Source organism: Dipodomys spectabilis, unplaced genomic scaffold (genome assembly GCF_019054845.1).
Source record: "Dipodomys spectabilis isolate Male_0828 unplaced genomic scaffold, ASM1905484v1 ptg000002l, whole genome shotgun sequence".
Classification (NCBI taxonomy): domain Eukaryota; kingdom Metazoa; phylum Chordata; class Mammalia; order Rodentia; family Heteromyidae; genus Dipodomys; species Dipodomys spectabilis.
Genome location: NW_024870679.1, coordinates 55829322 through 55847452, shown reverse-complemented (window position 1 = coordinate 55847452; position 18131 = coordinate 55829322). Strand labels below are relative to the sequence as shown.

Here is an 18131-nt window from a genome sequence, read left to right as displayed (position 1 = left end):
TTAGAGAGTAAGTAATACATGTGGGCCATGTTTTTGGCATACCATTTCCTGAATGCTGTTCTAGAACATAAAGGAAATTGGATGTAAAAGCACTGGTAGCAGTTGCTAATAAAAGCTCATGGATAGGTATCTGCCTTTAATATGTAACTTGTATATTGGGTTCTCTGGTAGTTTAAAAAATGTAACAGCCTTAAATTGTTAGACCCATTGTTTTGCTTTGATGTAGTACATCCAGTATAGGGTGAGGAGAATGATTTACTGAAGGATTCAGGAAAAAGCCAGTGAGGCTTCTTCTTGGTAGTTGATTCTGTGTCCAGATGATTTCATTTATTTACTGGAATTTTCCTAAAAGTGATGTGAAAAAACAAGAAATCATTTCCAATATATTTTTTCTTTCTGGCAATGAGATTAGGTGTGGGAGGGTTACTTACTTAATTACATTGTTTTTGTGTAGTTTTAAACCTTCATAGAATTGTAAAACACTCATTGACTTTAAGCAGTCATTGCTGGAAATAATTTGAAAAAGAAGACAAAAATCTACAAAAGTTTTTCAATCTGGAAGAAATAAGTAGAGTCACTGATAGATAATCTTGAACTGCATCTAAATTTAGCCAGTTGCTATTTTAAAGTACATATGTTCTTGTGATAGACTGTTTTGTTGAGTACATTTGCCTGTTAGTTTTTCTCTGCTGCATCTTTTAAGGTGGAGATGTAAATAGCCAATATTTACTGAAAGATTTGCATTGTTGTTTTCAGGTTAAGTGGGTTATCCTTGAACGTTTGGTTTCTTATGTAAGCTTTGTTGTCAGTATTTCTCAGTGATTTATTTGTTCTTACTTAGCTGTGATAGTAAGGTACCTTAAATTTTGTGGAATCTAAAATGTGTGATCGACATGGGAAGTCAAAACTATTGAAAGCAGTTTATTACACCTATTAGCAGAATCAACGAAACTATACCTCCCTGCTTCCTTATGACTATGTTTTCTCCCCTTTTTCTTTCTTGGCACCACTGAGGTTTGATATTGGGGCTTTGTGCTTGTTTGGCTTGCTTGCTTGCTTGGCTGGCATTGTTTCACTTGAGCCATGCCTCCAGTCCTGATTTTTTGCTGGTTATTTTGGAGATAGAATTCATGGAATTTTCTGCCTAGGCTACCTTCTAACCATGACCCTCCCAATCTCAGCCTTCTGACTACCCAGGATCACAGGTATGAGCCACCAAAGCTGGACGTGACTGTACTTTCTAGTAGAGGTGCTAATGAGAATGCCAAAATGAAGGCACTAGGGACTAGAAGTAAAGACATTTTGGCCTATCAGTGAGTATCAGTGCTGCTTAACCTGCTTAATATGAGTTTTCTTGTTTTTCTTCATATTAATAAAAATCACATACAGTGACTATATGAGCTTATATCTCAAGCACAAAAGCTTTCCAAACCAAGAAGACTTACGGGTTTTTTTTGTTTTTGTTTTTTTTTGTGGGCTTTATTTTGTTCTGGTGCTAAGGAATAAATGAACCCAGGACTCGGTGCGTGTTAAGCACATGCTCTACCACTGAGATATACCCCTAGCTGAGATTTTTACTTTGTATTTATAGTCTTTCTAATTCAGTTAAAATAAAACATCTACTTCCTTTCATAATTTCTAATCTCATCTCTTGTGTGTATTCCCATGAACTCACATCTTGAAAATTCAGTTCAAGATTTTTTTGGGGGGTGGGGAGGCTGTGATCGGTCCTGGGGTCTGAACTCTGGGCCTGGGTGCTGTCCCTCAGCTCTTCAGCTCAAGGCTAGCACTCTACCACTTGAGCCACAGTTCCACTTCCAGCTTTTTCTGCTTATGTGGTGCTAAGGAATCAAACCCAGGGCCTCATGCATGCAAGGCAAGCACTCTACCACCGAGCCACTTTCCCAGCCCAAGATTTATTTATTTTTTCTGAAAATGACATCGTTTTATTTCATGAAATGATGACTGGTAGCTTTTATGAGGTGCACTACTAGTTTATCAAGCTCTACAGAAAAATTAGGCCCAACATGATCCAGTTACAAAGAGAAAAAGTTGTGGATGGCCATTTTGTCTCAAATGTTTATGGTTTGGGCTTTTTATTCTAAGAAGAGAAAGGCAGATCCACATTCTTACCTGCCTTAAAATGCCTGTGTACAATCTTGCTACACAATTTTTCTTCTGAGTACTCAACAAATATTTAAGGATTCACCCTTACAGTGAATTTCTCCCCTCACCACCCTCCCCCCCCCCCACCCCCCCCCCCGTCCCCAGTTTTCATAGAAGCTTAAAAAACAATTTTGTATCAGGGAGACTTTAATTCAGTTCTCCCTATGTTTGTGACTCTTAAGTAATTTAACTACATTAAATTTATAGTTTTCTATTTTTGTGTAATCACAAAAGAACCTATGTATATTTGAAAAATAGTGATACTTGTATATAATACATTTAGTCAACAGTATATAGTATGGTAGTTAAGGGCCCAAACTCTGGAGTTAGAACCTAGTTTGAATACATTACTTGCTAATTTATAACTTTGGACAACTTATTGCCCATCTGTGCATTAGTTTCTCACCTGTAAAATGTGAGTAGAAATATTACCTTCTTCATAGATGTATCACATGAATTACGAATGCATTAAGAGCCTAGTACTTATATAACACGTTTGTAGCTGTTTCAACAGTTCACCGTTATGAAGATGTTTTTTCTTGTATAATTCATGCAGCAATTCAGAGACCTGTTGTTTTTCTTTTTTTTGGGGGGGGGGGGTCTGGTCATGGGGCCTGAACTCTGGGCCTGGGTACTGTCCCTCAGCTCTTCAGCTCAAGGCTTGCCCTCTACCACTTGAGCCACAGCACCACTTCCGGCTTTTTTTTTTTGCTTATGTGGTGCTGAGGAATCGAACCCAGGGCCTCAGGCATACAAGGCAAGCGCTCTACCACTGAGCCACCTTCCCAGCCCTGTTTTTCTTCTAATATTCCTAGATTCTTATTTGATGAATGATTATTGGGACATTTGAATAATGTTATTAAAAAGATACCATATTGGAAAGCTTTGTTTCACCTTGTTTGATATCTCTACTCACCTTCTACAGGGATAACTTATAGTTATTAATTGCTTCTGTTTTCCCACATAAGGCTCCTAAAGAGAATTAAGCCCTATTTCCTTAATAATTCTTATATGTGTAATCAATTAACATCTCTTTTGTATCCATAGTGGTACTAATGTACCATTCTTGAGAGTAATGGACTTTGGGTCTTTATGAGATGGAGAGTCCATGCAAGGTGTTGAGCAAAGAAGTTGATATGCTTGGATATAGATGTTTTTGCTTGTTTCGCTACTTCTGGTTTTCCAGTGGTTTATTGGTGATAAGACTCTCATGGACTTTCCTGCCCGAGCTGGCTTTGAACTGTGATCTTCAGATCTCAGCCTCCTGAGTAGCTAGGATTACAGGCCACCAGTGCCTGGCTTCACTTTATTTTTAAACATATTTTCAGCTGGAAGTATAACTCAAATAATAGAGTACTTGCCTAACATGCTTACAGCCTGAAGTTCAATTCCTACTTCCACATACATCATAATTATACATATTTATTGGGTACAGTGTGAAATACAATGTTCAATGATCAAATTAGGGTAAATATATCTTTTAGCTCTGATACATTATTTCTTCATGTTGAGAACAAGCAGAGTTCCCTCCACTAATTTTTAATCATTCAGGTAGTTGTTGTTAGGCATACTTCTCCTATTATGTTACAGAGTAAATTAGCAGGTATTTATCTTATCCAGCTGTACCACATTGTCTGTTTTCTCCTCAGGCCTCCCTTCTTTCCCCCATCTTCTAGATTGGTAATCGCTTCTGTGTTCTATTTCTGTGCGTCCACTGTTTTCATTTCTGTGTACAAGTGAGAATGTAAGATATTTGACATAGATTATAAATAGTTCTCAAGATGCTAAAAACACATTGAAAGGTTGTATGAGTGGAAACAGTTTTCCTAGTTGAAAGGCAGCAGTCCAGGAGACAATATGAAAGTAACTTGTACTAGCATTGAAAAAAAGACATGGCCCATTTTTTAATATCTCTTGAAGGAAGTAATACCAGATTCGCTGGCAGATTTAAGATGAAATGTGAGAGGAAGAGTTCAAGAGGATGCTATTTTTTTTTTTTTTTTGAGCAGAGAAACTAAGAAAAGGAAGATTGAGGTTAAAACAGATGTAGACAAAAATGGCCGGAGTTCTATTTTCATCATATTAGAGAAGACCGTCAGACATCCCCTACAGAGTTTAGTAAACAAATTGAATATCTAAATCTGGAAGAGGTATTAAATGAAGATCACATAAAGCTATGAGTGCTGTATTCTACCAAAATGATATATTCAATGCAAGACTTTTTCTCTTAAGATACACTTAAAAATAACCCTCACTTTAGCTGGGAACTGGTGCCTTACACCTGTAATCCTAGCTAATCAGGAGGCTGACATCTTAGGATCACAATTCAAAGCCAGCCCAGGCAAGAAAGTCCATGAGAGTCTTATTAAACCACAAAAACCCAGAAGTGGAGCTATGGTTCAAGAGGTAGAGCAGTAGCCTTGAAGAAAAAAATCCCGGACAATGCCCAGGCCCTGAGTTCAAGCCCCATGACCAAAAAGAGAAAAATTACCCTCTCCTTGCCCCCAATGACAATAAATATATTGATTTTGTTGTATTTCAGGATCTTCAGGATGAAGTTCAGAGGGAAAATGTTAATCTGCAAAAATTACAGGCCCAGAAGCAGCAAGTACAGGAACTCCTTGAAGAACTAGATGAACAGAAAGCCCAGCTGGAGGAACAACTCAAGGAAGTCAGAAAGAAATGTGCAGAGGAGGCCCAGCTGGTAAAATCTGTTTATTGTATATCTTCTTTGATTTTCCTCACTTAAGATGAAAATATATTCTCTATTGTTATGTGGCAGTCTAGTTATTAGCATTTGGCACATTAGAGGCGTAATGCTCATCAGACATTACAAGTTCTCTGTAATGGAAATAGAAAGACACTATTTTAGAAAATATTTTAGAAAACATTTCCAGAATATTTTGGTGTATGTACCATTATTGGGGTTTGACCTCAGGGCCTCTAGCTCCCCCTCAGCTTTTTCATTTACAACTGCCACTGTACTACTTGAGCCAGAACTTTACTTCCAGCTTTTTGCTGATCATTGGACAACAAGAGTCTCTTGGATTTGTGTTCTTGGGCTGGCTTTGAACCTTGATCTTCAGATCTCAGACTCCTAAATAGCTGGATCATAGGCTTGAGACATCAGTGCCTGCCTTTTTTTTTTTTTCTTTTTTGTCAACTATCCTTCAACTATATACTCCTGCCTTCCTCATGTTTATCTTTTATGACCAAAAATAATCCATCAGAAAAATACTAAAATAGTAAACTAAATTAACATTTTGGTGGTGATGTTTTCCTTATCCTTTCTTTTCATTACCCCTATGTTCAGATCTCTTCTCTGAAAGCTGAAATAACTAGTCAAGAATCACAGATCTCTACTTATGAAGAAGAACTGGCCAAAGCTAGAGAAGAGCTGAGCCGCCTACAACAAGAAACAGCAGAATTAGAGGAGAGTGTGGAGTCAGGGAAGGCTCAGCTGGAACCTCTTCAGCAGCACCTACATGATTCACAACAGGAAATCAGTTCAGTAAGTGAAGCAAAAAGTGTGCTGAAATGCTCAGCTAGCCTGCTAGATAATAGTGCTTCCTACTGCTTTATCTATTTCATTTATGATTTAATTTTTAGTCCTGTTATACAACTAGATTTCTTTTAGCCAGATTCATTAAAATTGTCACATATTTTGTATTTCTGTTGATCATTGATCACTGGAGTAGTAGATAATAGTGTGGGTTTTAGTTAAGTGCTCTAGGTTTAGATGCTGGGTATGCCATTTACTAGGTGAATCATCTCAATGTCAGATTCTTCATGCTTAAAATGGGGAGCTATCAGTGCCCCCTGTGTCTTAGGAATGTTGTGAGGATAAATGGGGCAAAAACCTATGAAATATTGTAGAAAAGATTTGGTACATAAATGCTTGATAAGTGTCACTTACTTTTATAAATAATAATCTACTCTTATTCTAACTTTAAAATCAATTTTGCTTGTATAGAAATCTTTATTATTTTAATTATGTAAATATGGAGTATTGTGTTTGATTCCATATATAGATCCTTTACTTGTTTGTGTCTAGGCTTTTCTACATAGAGAATAGAGAATCAAAATGAGATGTTTACATAAGAGCATAGATTTCATATAGTCCATTTCTTTCGTTGTGAATTTGAACAAACTGAAGCAAAGGAAGTTTATTTGTTATTGATTATATAACCTTTTCAAGAGCTTCTAAAATATGTCTTCTAAAACTCATTTGGGGTTCTCAGTTATTGTACATAATGAATTCTTTCATGTTTCCTCTCTCCATCTTACCTGGCAGGTGACAACTTGTTTATCTTACAAGACATGGCTTAAAGTCATATTTCTCTGTCCTTCTGTTATAGTAATACAAGAATTAGCTTCTTAGCCCCAGAAAACTGACCATTTTTTAAATAAAAGTTTATACATTTTTTTTTTTGTTTGCTTTTGTGTATTTGCCTGGCTGGTTTTTTAAATTATCATTTAGCATGTTTCTTTTTCCAGTATAGGTCTTCAATATATAGATAACACAAAGTAGTTATCATAGTAGGAATGCTACCAGATGAGTGAATATGATATTCTTCAAGGTAGTTTTTGTTTTGTTTTGTTTTGTTTTTGGGTCCGGTCGTGGGGCCTGAACTCTGGGCCTGGGCGCTGTCCCTCAGCTCTTCAGCTCAAGGCTAGCACTCTACCACTTGAGCCACAGCGCCACTTCGGGCTTTTTTCTTTTTGCTTATGTGGTGCTGAGGAATCAAACCCAGGGCCTTGAGCATGCAAGGCAAGCACTCTACCACTGAGCCACCTTCCCAGCCCTTCAAGGTAGTTTTCTCCTCCTTCCCTTCCTCCCTTCCTTCCTCCCTCCCTCCTTCCTTCTTTCCTTCCCTCCATTCCTCCCTTCCTTCCTTCTTTACTTCCTTCCTTCCTCGTCCTCCTTCCTTCCTTCCCTTTCTTCCTTTCTTCTTTCCTTCCCTTTCTTCCTTTCTTCCTTTTACTGGGGTTTTGAACTTGGGGCCTCATACTTGCTAGGCAGGTATTATTTTTCATATTATTGCTTTTGATTTGTTTTGATATTTTTTTCTTCAGATGATTTTGCTATGTATTCCCTAGGCGATTTGAACTCTTGATCATCTTTCCTCAAAGTCCTGAATGCTGAGATTATTCCACATCAGTTGTGCACCACCACACCTGGCTGTTGGTTTTTTGGGAGTTAATAGTGCCAGAGCTAGGATACTAATTTGTTTTTACCCTCGTCTTGACTTCCTTTCCCAACAGGAATATAGCTGATTCCATAGCCTTTTCTATTTTCCTTTAGCTTCTGAATCTCTCTTAAAACTTAATCACAGACTCTCCTTTCTTTTTATTTTGCTATCATTCCCTCCACTAACCTAGACATCTGAATCCAAATTCTTGGAGGTTTCAGAAGATTTACAAAAACAAATACATTATACTGGAATTTCAAGAGAACTTATTGGTAGAGTTTACTGAACCCCTTTTTTAAAGTCATGCTGCGTTCCCAGAGGATTCTTCTGGCAAGAAACAAGTTTACCATTTACCCAAGTCTAGGGTTGTAGCTATTTTTATTTTAAATATATTTCTAGCAATAAATTCTATTTCTGTTTCTACTTTGTATTGACAGATGCAAATGAGACTGATGGAAATGAAAGATCTGGAAAATCCTAATAATCAATCAAATTGTTGCAGTAGCCCACACAGCATTCTTGTAAATGGTGCTACAGATTATTGTAGCCTCAGCACCAGCAGCAGTGAAACAGCCAACCTTAATGAACATGCTGAAGGCCAGAGCACCCTAGAGTCTGAGCCCATACACCAGGAGTCTCCAGTGAGTCAAGTGGTTCCATAATCTTCACCATTCACTGTAGGACAAAAGATTGATGCTGAGCAGAGATTTATTGGCATCATATACAATATAAATGCTCTTGTGACTCATTTGAAGATAATAATCATTTCTTTTTGCACAACAATGAGTCCTAATTCAGTAGTTTTAACTTTAACTAGTATTGCATGTAATTTTAACTAGTGTTTTTGTTTAGTTTTGTTTTGTTTTTGTTTATTGGTAGCTTGAACTCTGAAACTGGGAGCTCTTCAGCTCAAGGCCAGTGCTCTACCACTTGAGCCACAGCGCCACTTGTGATTTTCTGGTGGTTAATTGGAGATAGTCTCATGGACTTTCCTTTCTGGCCTGGCTTTGAACTGTGATCCTTAGGTCTCAGTCTCCTGAGTAGCTAGGATTACAGGCATTAGCCACCAGCACCTGGCTACTGGTGTGTTTTTTAATAGGGCAAATTTAAAAAAAAACAAACAGTACTTCTGTTGGGCATGATTGTTTAAAAACACACACACACAAGTACTTCTTTTTTTTTAGGTGGGGGTCCAGTTGTGGGGCCAGAACTCTGGACCTGGGCAGGCACTGTCCCTCAGCTCTTTAGCTCAAGGCTAGCGCTCTACCACTTGAGCCACAGCACCACTTCTGGCTTTTTTCTTTTTGCTTATGTGGTGCTGAGGAATCGAACCCAGGGCCTCAGGCATGCAAGGCAAGCGCTCTACCACTGAGCCACCTTCCCAGTCCCACAAGTACTTCTTTTTATTTACAGTATAATCATCTCATGTCAAGAATGCGATAGTAGCCTCCCATTTGTCTTCTGGCCACTAAGATGTACCCTTCCAAACTACTCTCCCTATGGTAGTAATAGATTTAGGATATAAATCTTGTCATAGTGCTTCTAGTTAAAAGTTATTCAAGGGTTTTTTTTTTTTTTTACTGTTCTCTTGATTTAGATTACTGGATAAAAAGGCTTAAGAATTAGGGAAATTTGGGGCTGGGAAGGTGGCTCAGTGGTAGAGTGCTTGCCTTGCATGCCTGAGGCCCTGGGTTCAATTCCTCAGCACCACATAAGCAAAAAGAAAAAAGCCGGAAGTGGTACTGTGGCTCAAGTGGTAGAGCACTAGCCTTGAGCTGAAGAGCTGAGGGACAGCGCCCAGGCCCAGAGTTCAGGCCCCATGACCGGACCCCCCATAAAAAGAAGAAATTTATTTTACCCTTATATGTTTGAAGGATAATCTAGTAATCCTCTTTTTTTTTTTTTTGGTTGGTCATGGGGCTTGAACTCTGGGTCTGAGCACTGTCCCTCAGCTCTTCAGCTCAAGGCTAGCACTCTATCACTTGAGCTACAGCACCACTTCTGGTTTTCTGGTGGCTTTTATTGGAGATAAGAGTTTCACAGACTTTCCTGTCAGGTCTGGCTTTGAGCCGTGATCCTCAAATCTCAGCCTCCTGAGAAGCTAGGATTACAGGCTTGAGCCACCAGACAGGATTGTGAGTTCTAGACCAGCTATCCAAAACAGCGAAAACATAAAAAATAAGCACATGATTAAAAATGTGAGAAATATATAGAGATATATTAGGAAGGTTGGTAGTCTAAATGAGTTTTGACCTAAATTTAAGCAGGTAAATTGATGGGATGACAATTTGGGGAGCTATTAAAGATACAAAATTGTATAGACTTCTATAAATTTAAATTTGGCAGTCATAGATATACTGTTCTGTATTCTTTCAAACAAAAAGAGGATTATAGCCGGGTAGCTCATGCCTGTAATCCTAGCTTCTCAAGAGGCTGAGATTTGAGGATCATGGTTCAAAGCCAGACCTGACAGGAAAGTTTGTGAAACTCTTATCTCCAATAAAAACCACCAAAAAACCAGAAGTGGCGCTCAAGTGATAGGGTGCTAGCCTTGAGCTGAAGAGCTGAGGGACAGTGCTCAGACCCAGAGTTCAAGCCCCATGACCAACCAAAAAAAAGAAAAACAAAGAGGATTACTAGATTATCCTTCAAACATATAAGGGTAAAATAAATTTCCCTAACTTTTAAGCCTTTTTATCCAGTGATCTAAATCAAGAGAACAGTAAAAAAAAAAAAAAACCCTTGAATAACTTTTAACCAGAAGCACTACAAGATTTATATCCTAAATCTATTGTTTTACTACCATAGGGAGAGTAGTTTGGAAGCGTACATCTTAGTGGCCAGAAGACAAATGGGAGGCTACCATCGCATTCTTGACTTGAGATGATTCTACTGTAAATTTTAAAAAAATGATAATGAGGGGGCTGGGAAGGTGGCTCAGTGGTAGAGCGCTTGTCTTGCATGCCTGAGGCCCTGGGTTCGATTCCCAGCACCACATAAGCAAAAAGAAAAAAGCCGGAAGTGGCGCTGTGGCTCAAGTGGTAGAGCGCTAGCCTTGAGCTGAAGAGCTGAGGGACAGCACCCAGGCCCAGAGTTCAGTCCCCACGACCGGACCCAAAAAAAAATGATAATGAAGATGGAGAAAAAGGGAAGATTTTGAAAAAGAGGATGAGACAAACTGAACAAGATTTGGAATCTTGATTTTTTTTTTAGCTGTGGGATGATGAAAAAGAAAGTGGTTAAAGATGATCTGACAGTCTCTAGCTTAAGTGGCTTTGATGCTTGCTTACATCATTTTTCTAAGACTGATTGTAGAAGAAGAAATCATTCTGTGACTATGTATTGCTTATCTTCTTGTTTGCATAACTTGTTTTCTTTTATGTCAGTTTCTTCTGCCAAGTCAAAAACAATATTATTGGGTTGGGCATAATTCCAGCCTCATGAGAAACTGAGGTAGGAAGATCATGATATGAGGCCACCCCTAGGCAAAAATGCCAGTACCCATGTGAAAAATAACCTAAAACAAAAAGGGCTCCCCAATAAAAAAAGAAAAGAATATTGTTAATCCATGTTACATTAATATTTTGTAAATAGGACTAGAAGTATAGGTCAGTTATAGAGAGATTGTCTGGGCCCTGGATTTGATCCCCAGCACCAAAATCAGTCAAATATATAGGTAGGTAGGCAAGCAGGCAGGCAGGCAAGCAGGCAGGCAGATAGAGACAATATACATAAGTGCTTGCCTAGCATTCTCAAAGGTCTGAGTTCGATCCCAGCACACATATAAATACATATGTAGATTATATGTACATACATATATGTGTAGTTAGGTATGTATGTGTGTGTGTGTGTATATATATATTTTTTTTTTATGATTTTTTTGGGGGGTAGGCAAGAAGTAGTCCTGAACTACCACCTTCTGATGTGACTGATGAAAATGAAGTACTGACTGTAACTGTTAATGAGAAAGTTAGTCCTGAATATGATAATGATGGACATTCGAAAGAGGTAAACAAAATTTTGTATTTGAAGGTTTTTAAAGATTCTTATCACTAATGTGTTAAATGTTCTTTTGGGGGCAATAATAGGATTTGAATTCAGGGTCTCACACTTGTTAGGCAGGCACGCTACTGGTTTGAGCCATGCCTTCATCCTTATTTTAAATATTCTTTATTACTGAAAAAAAATTTTTTTTTCAGGTAAGGGGTAGGTTTATTCAGTAGGCTGGGAAAGAGAGAGAAAAGAGCAGAGAGAGAGCTAGAAAAGAGCTAAATTCAGTAGGCTGGGAAAGAGAGAGAAAAGAGCTAGAAAAGAGCAGAGAGAGAGCTAGAAAAGAGCAGAGAAAGAGCTAGAAAAGAGAAGGGAGCTGGGAAAGAAAGAAGGAAAAAGCTGAGAGCTAGAAAAGAGCTGAGAGAGCAACTGCAAAAATTTTTATTGATTTTGAAAGCACATGTATGATATGAATATGAGTTATTTTAATTTTAAATGTTACATTTTAAAACTTTGATTCCTAAAAAGTTTTTTTTAATTAAAAATTATTTTTAGGAAGATCCATTTAATGTAGACTCAAGTTCACTGACAGAACCAGCTGCAGATACAAACTTGGATTTTTTCCAGTCTGATCCTTTTGTTGGCAGTAAGTATCTTTGTTATATAAGTTTAGCAAAAAATAAAGGCGGGGATGGGGGTATTAGAACTCAGAGCCTTGCACTTGGTAAGCAAGTGCTCTAACATTTAAGCTACACCTCTAGCTTCCTGACAAAGAACAAGACTTTTTAATGTATAAACTATCAGAATTATGGCTTCAGTTTTTGTTTTGTTTTTTTTTCTGATGCTATGGTTTGAACTCAGGACCTTGGGCCTTGCTCATGCTAGGTAAGCACTCTGTCACTTGAGCCATAATCCTATCTCTTTCTTTTTATGCTTTAGTTGTTTTTCATAGACTCTCAAAAGTTATGCTTAGACTAGTATGGACCCTGATCCTTCTACTAATACTTCTGTGTAGCTGGAATGATAGGCACACACTACAACACTATGTTTTTATTGATTGTGATGAGAGTCTCACAAACTCTTTGCCTAGACTGGCCTCAAATCACAAATCATGTTAATCTTCCAAGTACAAGTAGAAGTACAAGTACAAGTAGGAGTTCCATTTTGATAGCACATTTGTTAACAAATGTAGAGGTAAGTAAGAGTTTATATTCTTAAATTGCTGATATTTATCCTTGACAGTTAACTAAATCTTAGGACTATTCTTTGATTATATTTTATGAACCCCCCCCCCCCAAAAAAAATATCCTCATTACCTGACTTTGAAATGGTAACCTCTCTGTATAACACCTTAATAATAACAATACCAAATTATACTTTTTAAAATGGGAGCCCAGTCCCTCGTGTTTTGCATAATGGACAGTGCAGTGTGTGGAAGGGAAAGGGAATCACAGAAACGGCAGAACAGTGGATGAACCATAGTAACACTGATACTCACTTGACACTATGTGGGATATGAACATTACAACTTGGGGGGGAGATAGGGAGGGGTAAGTGGGAGATGAAGAGGGATGGAGTAATGATGATTAAAAGTATGTGCTTCTTAAAAATAGGATTCAAAGAGCCAGGCGCCGGTGGCTTATGCCTGTAATCCTAGCTACTCAGGAGGCTTGAGATCTGAGGATCATGGTTCAAAGCCAGCCCAGGCAGGACAGTCTGTGAGACTCTTATCTCCAATAAACCACTAGAAAACCATAAGTGGCACTGTGGCTCAAGCGGTAGAGCACTCGCCTTGAGCTGAAATGCTGAGGGACAGCACCCAAGCCCAGAGTTCATGTCCCACATCCAACAACAACAACAAAAAATAGAACTCAAAGGACAGTGTGTGTAAAATGAACTATGCAACTTGTGGACAGAGATGGGAGAAGGAAACGGGGAAAGCAAAGAAGAGGATAACATTGTCCAAAAAGAATTATATTCATTGCTGGATGCTGGTGGTATATGCCTGTAGTCTTAGCTACTTGGGAGGCTGAGATCTGAGAAGCGGTTTGAAGCTGGTCTGGACAGGAAAATCTGTGAGACTCTTATCTCCAGTTAACCACCAGAAAACCAGAAATGGCACTGTCAAAGTAGTAGAGTAGTGGCGCTAGCCTTGAGTGAAAAAAAGCTCAGGGATAGCGCCCAGGCCCTGAGTTCAAGCCCCACAAACGACAAAAAAAAAAAGTGTGCTCATTACTTCACTTTGAAATTGTAACCTCTCTGGATAACACCTTAATAAAAACAATAAAATTATATTTTTTAAAAGTAAGACATAATAGACAATGCAATATGTGGAAGGGAAAAGGAATCACAGAAACAGTGGAACAGTGGGTGAACCACAGCAACATTGATACCACTTGACACTATGTGGGATATGAACATTACAACTTGGGGGGAGTAGGGTAGTAAGTGGGAAATGAAGAGAGTTCATGCCTGTAATCCTAGCTACTCAGGAGGCTGAGATCTGAAGATTGAGGTTCAAAGCAGCCTGGGCTTAAACCACTAGAAAACTGGAAGTGGAGCTGTGGCTCAAGTGGTAGAGTGCTAGCCTTGAGCTGAAGAGCTGAGGGACAGTGCCCAGGCTCAGAGTTCAAGCCCCACAACCGACCAAAAAAAAAAGGGGGGGGTGAGGTAATGGTGATTAAAAACAAATGTACTTACTGTCTTACCTAGGTAACTGTAACCCCCAACACCAACTTTTCAATTAAAAAAATTAACATTAAAAGTTTTAAATCATCTTTAAAAAAAATAGAAACCCAAAGGAAAGACTTGTTATAGAGCAGTAGTTGGAGATTGGATTCTGAAGTTAACCAGTAACTTAGTTGCTAAAAACACTAATACTAGTTCAGGCATGGTTTCATGTACATGTAATCCAAACATTTAGTAGGCTGAGGAAAGAGGATTGCATGTTCATGATTAGCCTGGGCTACAGAACTAGAGCTTGTCTCCAAAAACAAAAAGCCAACTCTGAACTTTTAAAACAATGAATATATAATAGCAGAGTCAGAAATCTGATTCTTACCCCTTAAGTTACTTATGCCTTATTGAAAAATTATATAACTTCAATAAACTAAAATGATTAATGCCAGTGTACACTATATTAAATATCACTTGTGTCAATGCTCTTTTGCATTATGTTTTACTTCCTAAATTAACTTGTGAAACCCAGGAGAGTCTTGGACAAGTGGTAGAGTACTTGCACTTAGCCTTGACCAAAAAAAGCTCAAATCATATTAATCATCAAATCATATTAAGTATCAAATTACTTTGCCCTGCTAGATGTGGCTCAAACACGTAATTTCACATACTTGGGAAGTAGAGATTTGGGGGATCATAGTTTGAGGCTAGCATGAAAAACTTCTTTACCAGTGTCTGGGCACAGTGGCATGCTCCTGTTACCCCAGTTGCTGGGGAAAGACAATGACTGACACAGTAACACATTTGTCATCCTTATAGACACTGAGAAGTAGAAGGATACCAGGTCAGACTGGTCTGAGCATAAAGCAAGACCCTATCTGGAAAATAAACAATACAAAAAGGGGCTGGTGATGTGGCTCAAGCGAGAGTACCTGCTTAGCAAGAACCAGGCCCTAAATTCAATCTCAGTACCATCACCCCCAAGTCATTTTGTCCAATTTATAATAGGAGTGCTTATCTTTTTTTGTTAACTTGTAAAAGCTCTCTACATGTTCCAAATACACTCTTACCAAATATATTATTTGAAATATATTCTTAGCATTCTATGTTGTCTCATGTTCTTAATGTTGTATACAAGTTTCTAATTTTGATGGCATTCAACGTATCTATTTTCTCTTGTGTATTTGTTGTCATATTAAGAAATGTACTACTACCTAGTACAAAGTAGCAAAATTTACTCATGTATTTTCTTCTGAGAGTTTTGTAGTTTTAGTTTTTATATCTAGAGCTTTAATTCATTTTTCATTTTTGTATATACTGTCAAGTGGAATCCACTGTCTAAGTACTATTTTTGAAAAGACTATCCTTTCCCCATTGTGTGTTCTTAATGCCCTTGTCAAAAATTGGGCTGGGAATGTGCCTAGTGGCTAGGCTTTGTGTAGCATGCATGAAGCCCTGGGTTCCATTCATAAACATAAACAGAAAAGGCCAGAAGTGGCTCTGTAGCTCAAGAGGTAGAGTACTAGCCTTGAGCAAAAGAAGCTCAGAGACAATGCCCAGGCCCTGAGTTCAAGCCCCAAGACTGGCAAAAATACTACTAGTACTAATATCATAAGTCAGGTACCAGTGGCTTATGCCTGTCATCCTAGCTACTCAGGAAGCTTAGACCTGAGGATTGAGTTTCAAAGTCAGCCCAGGCAGGAATTCTTTTTTTTTTTTTTTTTTTTTTTTTTTTTTGTCGGTCGTGGGGCTTGAACTCTGGGCCTGGGCGCTGTCCCTCAGCTCTTCAGCTCAAGGCGAGCGCTCTACCACTTGAGCTACAGCGCCACTTCCGGTTTTCTGGTGGTTTATTGGAGATAGGAGTTTCATGGTCTCTCCTGCCCGGGATGGCTTTGAACCGCGATCCTCAGATCTCAGCCTCCTGAGTAGCTAGGATTACAGGCGTGAGCCACCAGCGCCCGGCTTCCAGGCAGGAATTCTTATGAGGCTCTTATCTCCAATAATCTACTCAAAAAAAAAAAGCCAGAAGTGGAGCTCAAGTGGTAGAGTGCAAGAGTTGAGCAAAAAAGCTCAGGGACAGAGCTCAGGTCCTAAATTCAAGCCTCAGAACATGCATTAATTAATAGGTAGTTGTTAATTAAATGGTTTACCTCTGAACTACTTAATTCTGTAAGAAGTTCCCCATTGAAGCTCATTAAATCTTCATTCCTAAAATGATGAGCTATCCATTATTCTCATGAAGAGTAGCTTTTGTTAGTAAAATTTTTGCTGATGTTCCTGTCTTCCCCATAGCTGTCAAATTGTAGTTTATTCTATTAGATTTACCTTTTTTATGAGGTGTATTGAATTCAGCTTTTATTCTTTATTATCTTAAATATTTCCTAAAATGGGTGATATTCATAATTTACTTTGAATACAGCTATTGTAACTAACTTGCTTTGTCTTTGTTTGAAAATTACTGTTTCACTAATGATTCCACACAATGTAATTGTAATTATTGTAATTGTAATCATGTAATTGTAATTTCTGTTTATTTTATCACAGGTGATCCTTTTAAAGATGATCCTTTTGGGAAAATTGGTCAGTATATAAGAGTTCCATTTTAGCTTTAATTCAACTTTTAATTATAAATTTATGCTGTATATAATAACACAGAAGTAACAAGATAGGAAGTTACAGGAAATGAGCTGTTTTAAAATTGCGTTTTGAAACTGCTCTAAAGCCTTAGTACAATGCTGTTTGTGCCTGGCATTTTCCGAAAGGGAGTAGTATAGTCTTAACGAATTTGCTTAATAAAAGGTTAGCTTTGGCTGGGAATGTGGCTTAGTGATAGAGTGCTTGCCTCACATGCATGAAGCCCTGGGTTTGATTCCTCAGTACCACATAAACAGAAAGAGCAGAAGTGGCACTGTGTCTCAAGTGGTAGAGTGCTAGCCTTGAGCAAAAGAAGCTCAGGGACAGAGCCCAAACCCAGAGCTTGAAGCTCCAGGACTGCCCCCCCCCCCAAAAAAAAAAAAAAAAAAAAGTTTAGCTTTGTTATTCTTATTTGGTGTGTATGTGTGTACACACATGCACTGGTCCTGTGGCTTAAACTTAGGGCCTGTGCACTATCCCTGATCATCCTTTGCTCAAAGCTGGAGTTCTACCACTTGAGCCACAGTTTCACTTTTGGCTTTTTGGTGGTTAAATGGAAATAAGAGTTTCACAGACTTTCCTGCTTAGGCTGGCTTTACTATGTTACTCAGATCTCAACCTCCTGAGTAGTAAGGATTGCAGGTATTGGCCACTAGTACTCAGCCATTTTTTGGTTGTTGTTGTTTTCTGTTTTGTTTTTTGTGGTACTAGAGAATGAATTTAAGAGTTTTACATGCTAGACAAGTGTTGTAACACTGAGCTATATCTCCTAACCCCCTTCTTAAAAGTAATATTCTGTAGTTAGGCAATAGTGGCTTATGCCTGTAATCCTAGTTTCTCAGGAGGCTGAGGTCTGAAGATTGCAGTTCAAAGCCAGCCTGGGCAAGAAAGTCCATGAGACTTATCTCAAATTAATACCAAAAAAGCTAGAAGTAGAACTGTGGCTTAAGTGGTAGAGCACTGGACTTGAGCAAAAAAAGCTCAGGGATACTGTCCAGGCCCTGAGTTCAAGTCCTAGCACCAGCACCAAAAAAGTGATGTTGACTTTTAATTTCTCCTTATTGACTAAAGTTTAGATGAGCATAATATACACATTACTATGGAGCTATGTATATATAGCCTGTTTATATGTGAATGGGAAAATGCAACCATCTTGAAGAATTACTAAACATTGGGCTTTTTAAAGTACCCTTTTAATCATTTTATAAAAACAAAGTAAGTCTTGTTTACCATTTAGTTTTGTTTTCCAAACCTGTTGAAGAATATTGGCTGTTAACTTTGAGCTGAGAGAAAGGAATAAATTGAAGTTTTTGTTGTAGTTTTCATTTATGATATGCATAGAATAAAGGGAATTTACTTTAAATCCCTTTTAAAAAATTTTTTTTTGGAGGGGGGGGGGTCTGGTTGTGGGGCCTGAACTCTGGGCCTGGGCGCTGTATTTCAGCTATTCACCTCAAGGCTAGCGCTCTACCA

At 38.3% G+C, this 18131-nt stretch overlaps 1 protein-coding gene across 2 annotated transcripts in view; it reads left to right on the top strand.

Moving 5' to 3' along the window:
* The window catches only part of Eps15 (epidermal growth factor receptor pathway substrate 15), a 123148-nt gene that overhangs the window by 79155 nt on the left and 25862 nt on the right, over nt 1-18131 (top strand). For both annotated transcript variants that reach the window (XM_042674684.1, XM_042674694.1), the window contains exons 14-19: nt 4709-4870; nt 5480-5677; nt 7796-7999; nt 11250-11366; nt 11904-11994; nt 16569-16604. In XM_042674684.1, the coding sequence (XP_042530618.1) occupies nt 4709-4870; nt 5480-5677; nt 7796-7999; nt 11250-11366; nt 11904-11994; nt 16569-16604 (808 nt within the window). The remainder of the gene's footprint in view (nt 1-4708; nt 4871-5479; nt 5678-7795; nt 8000-11249; nt 11367-11903; nt 11995-16568; nt 16605-18131) is intronic.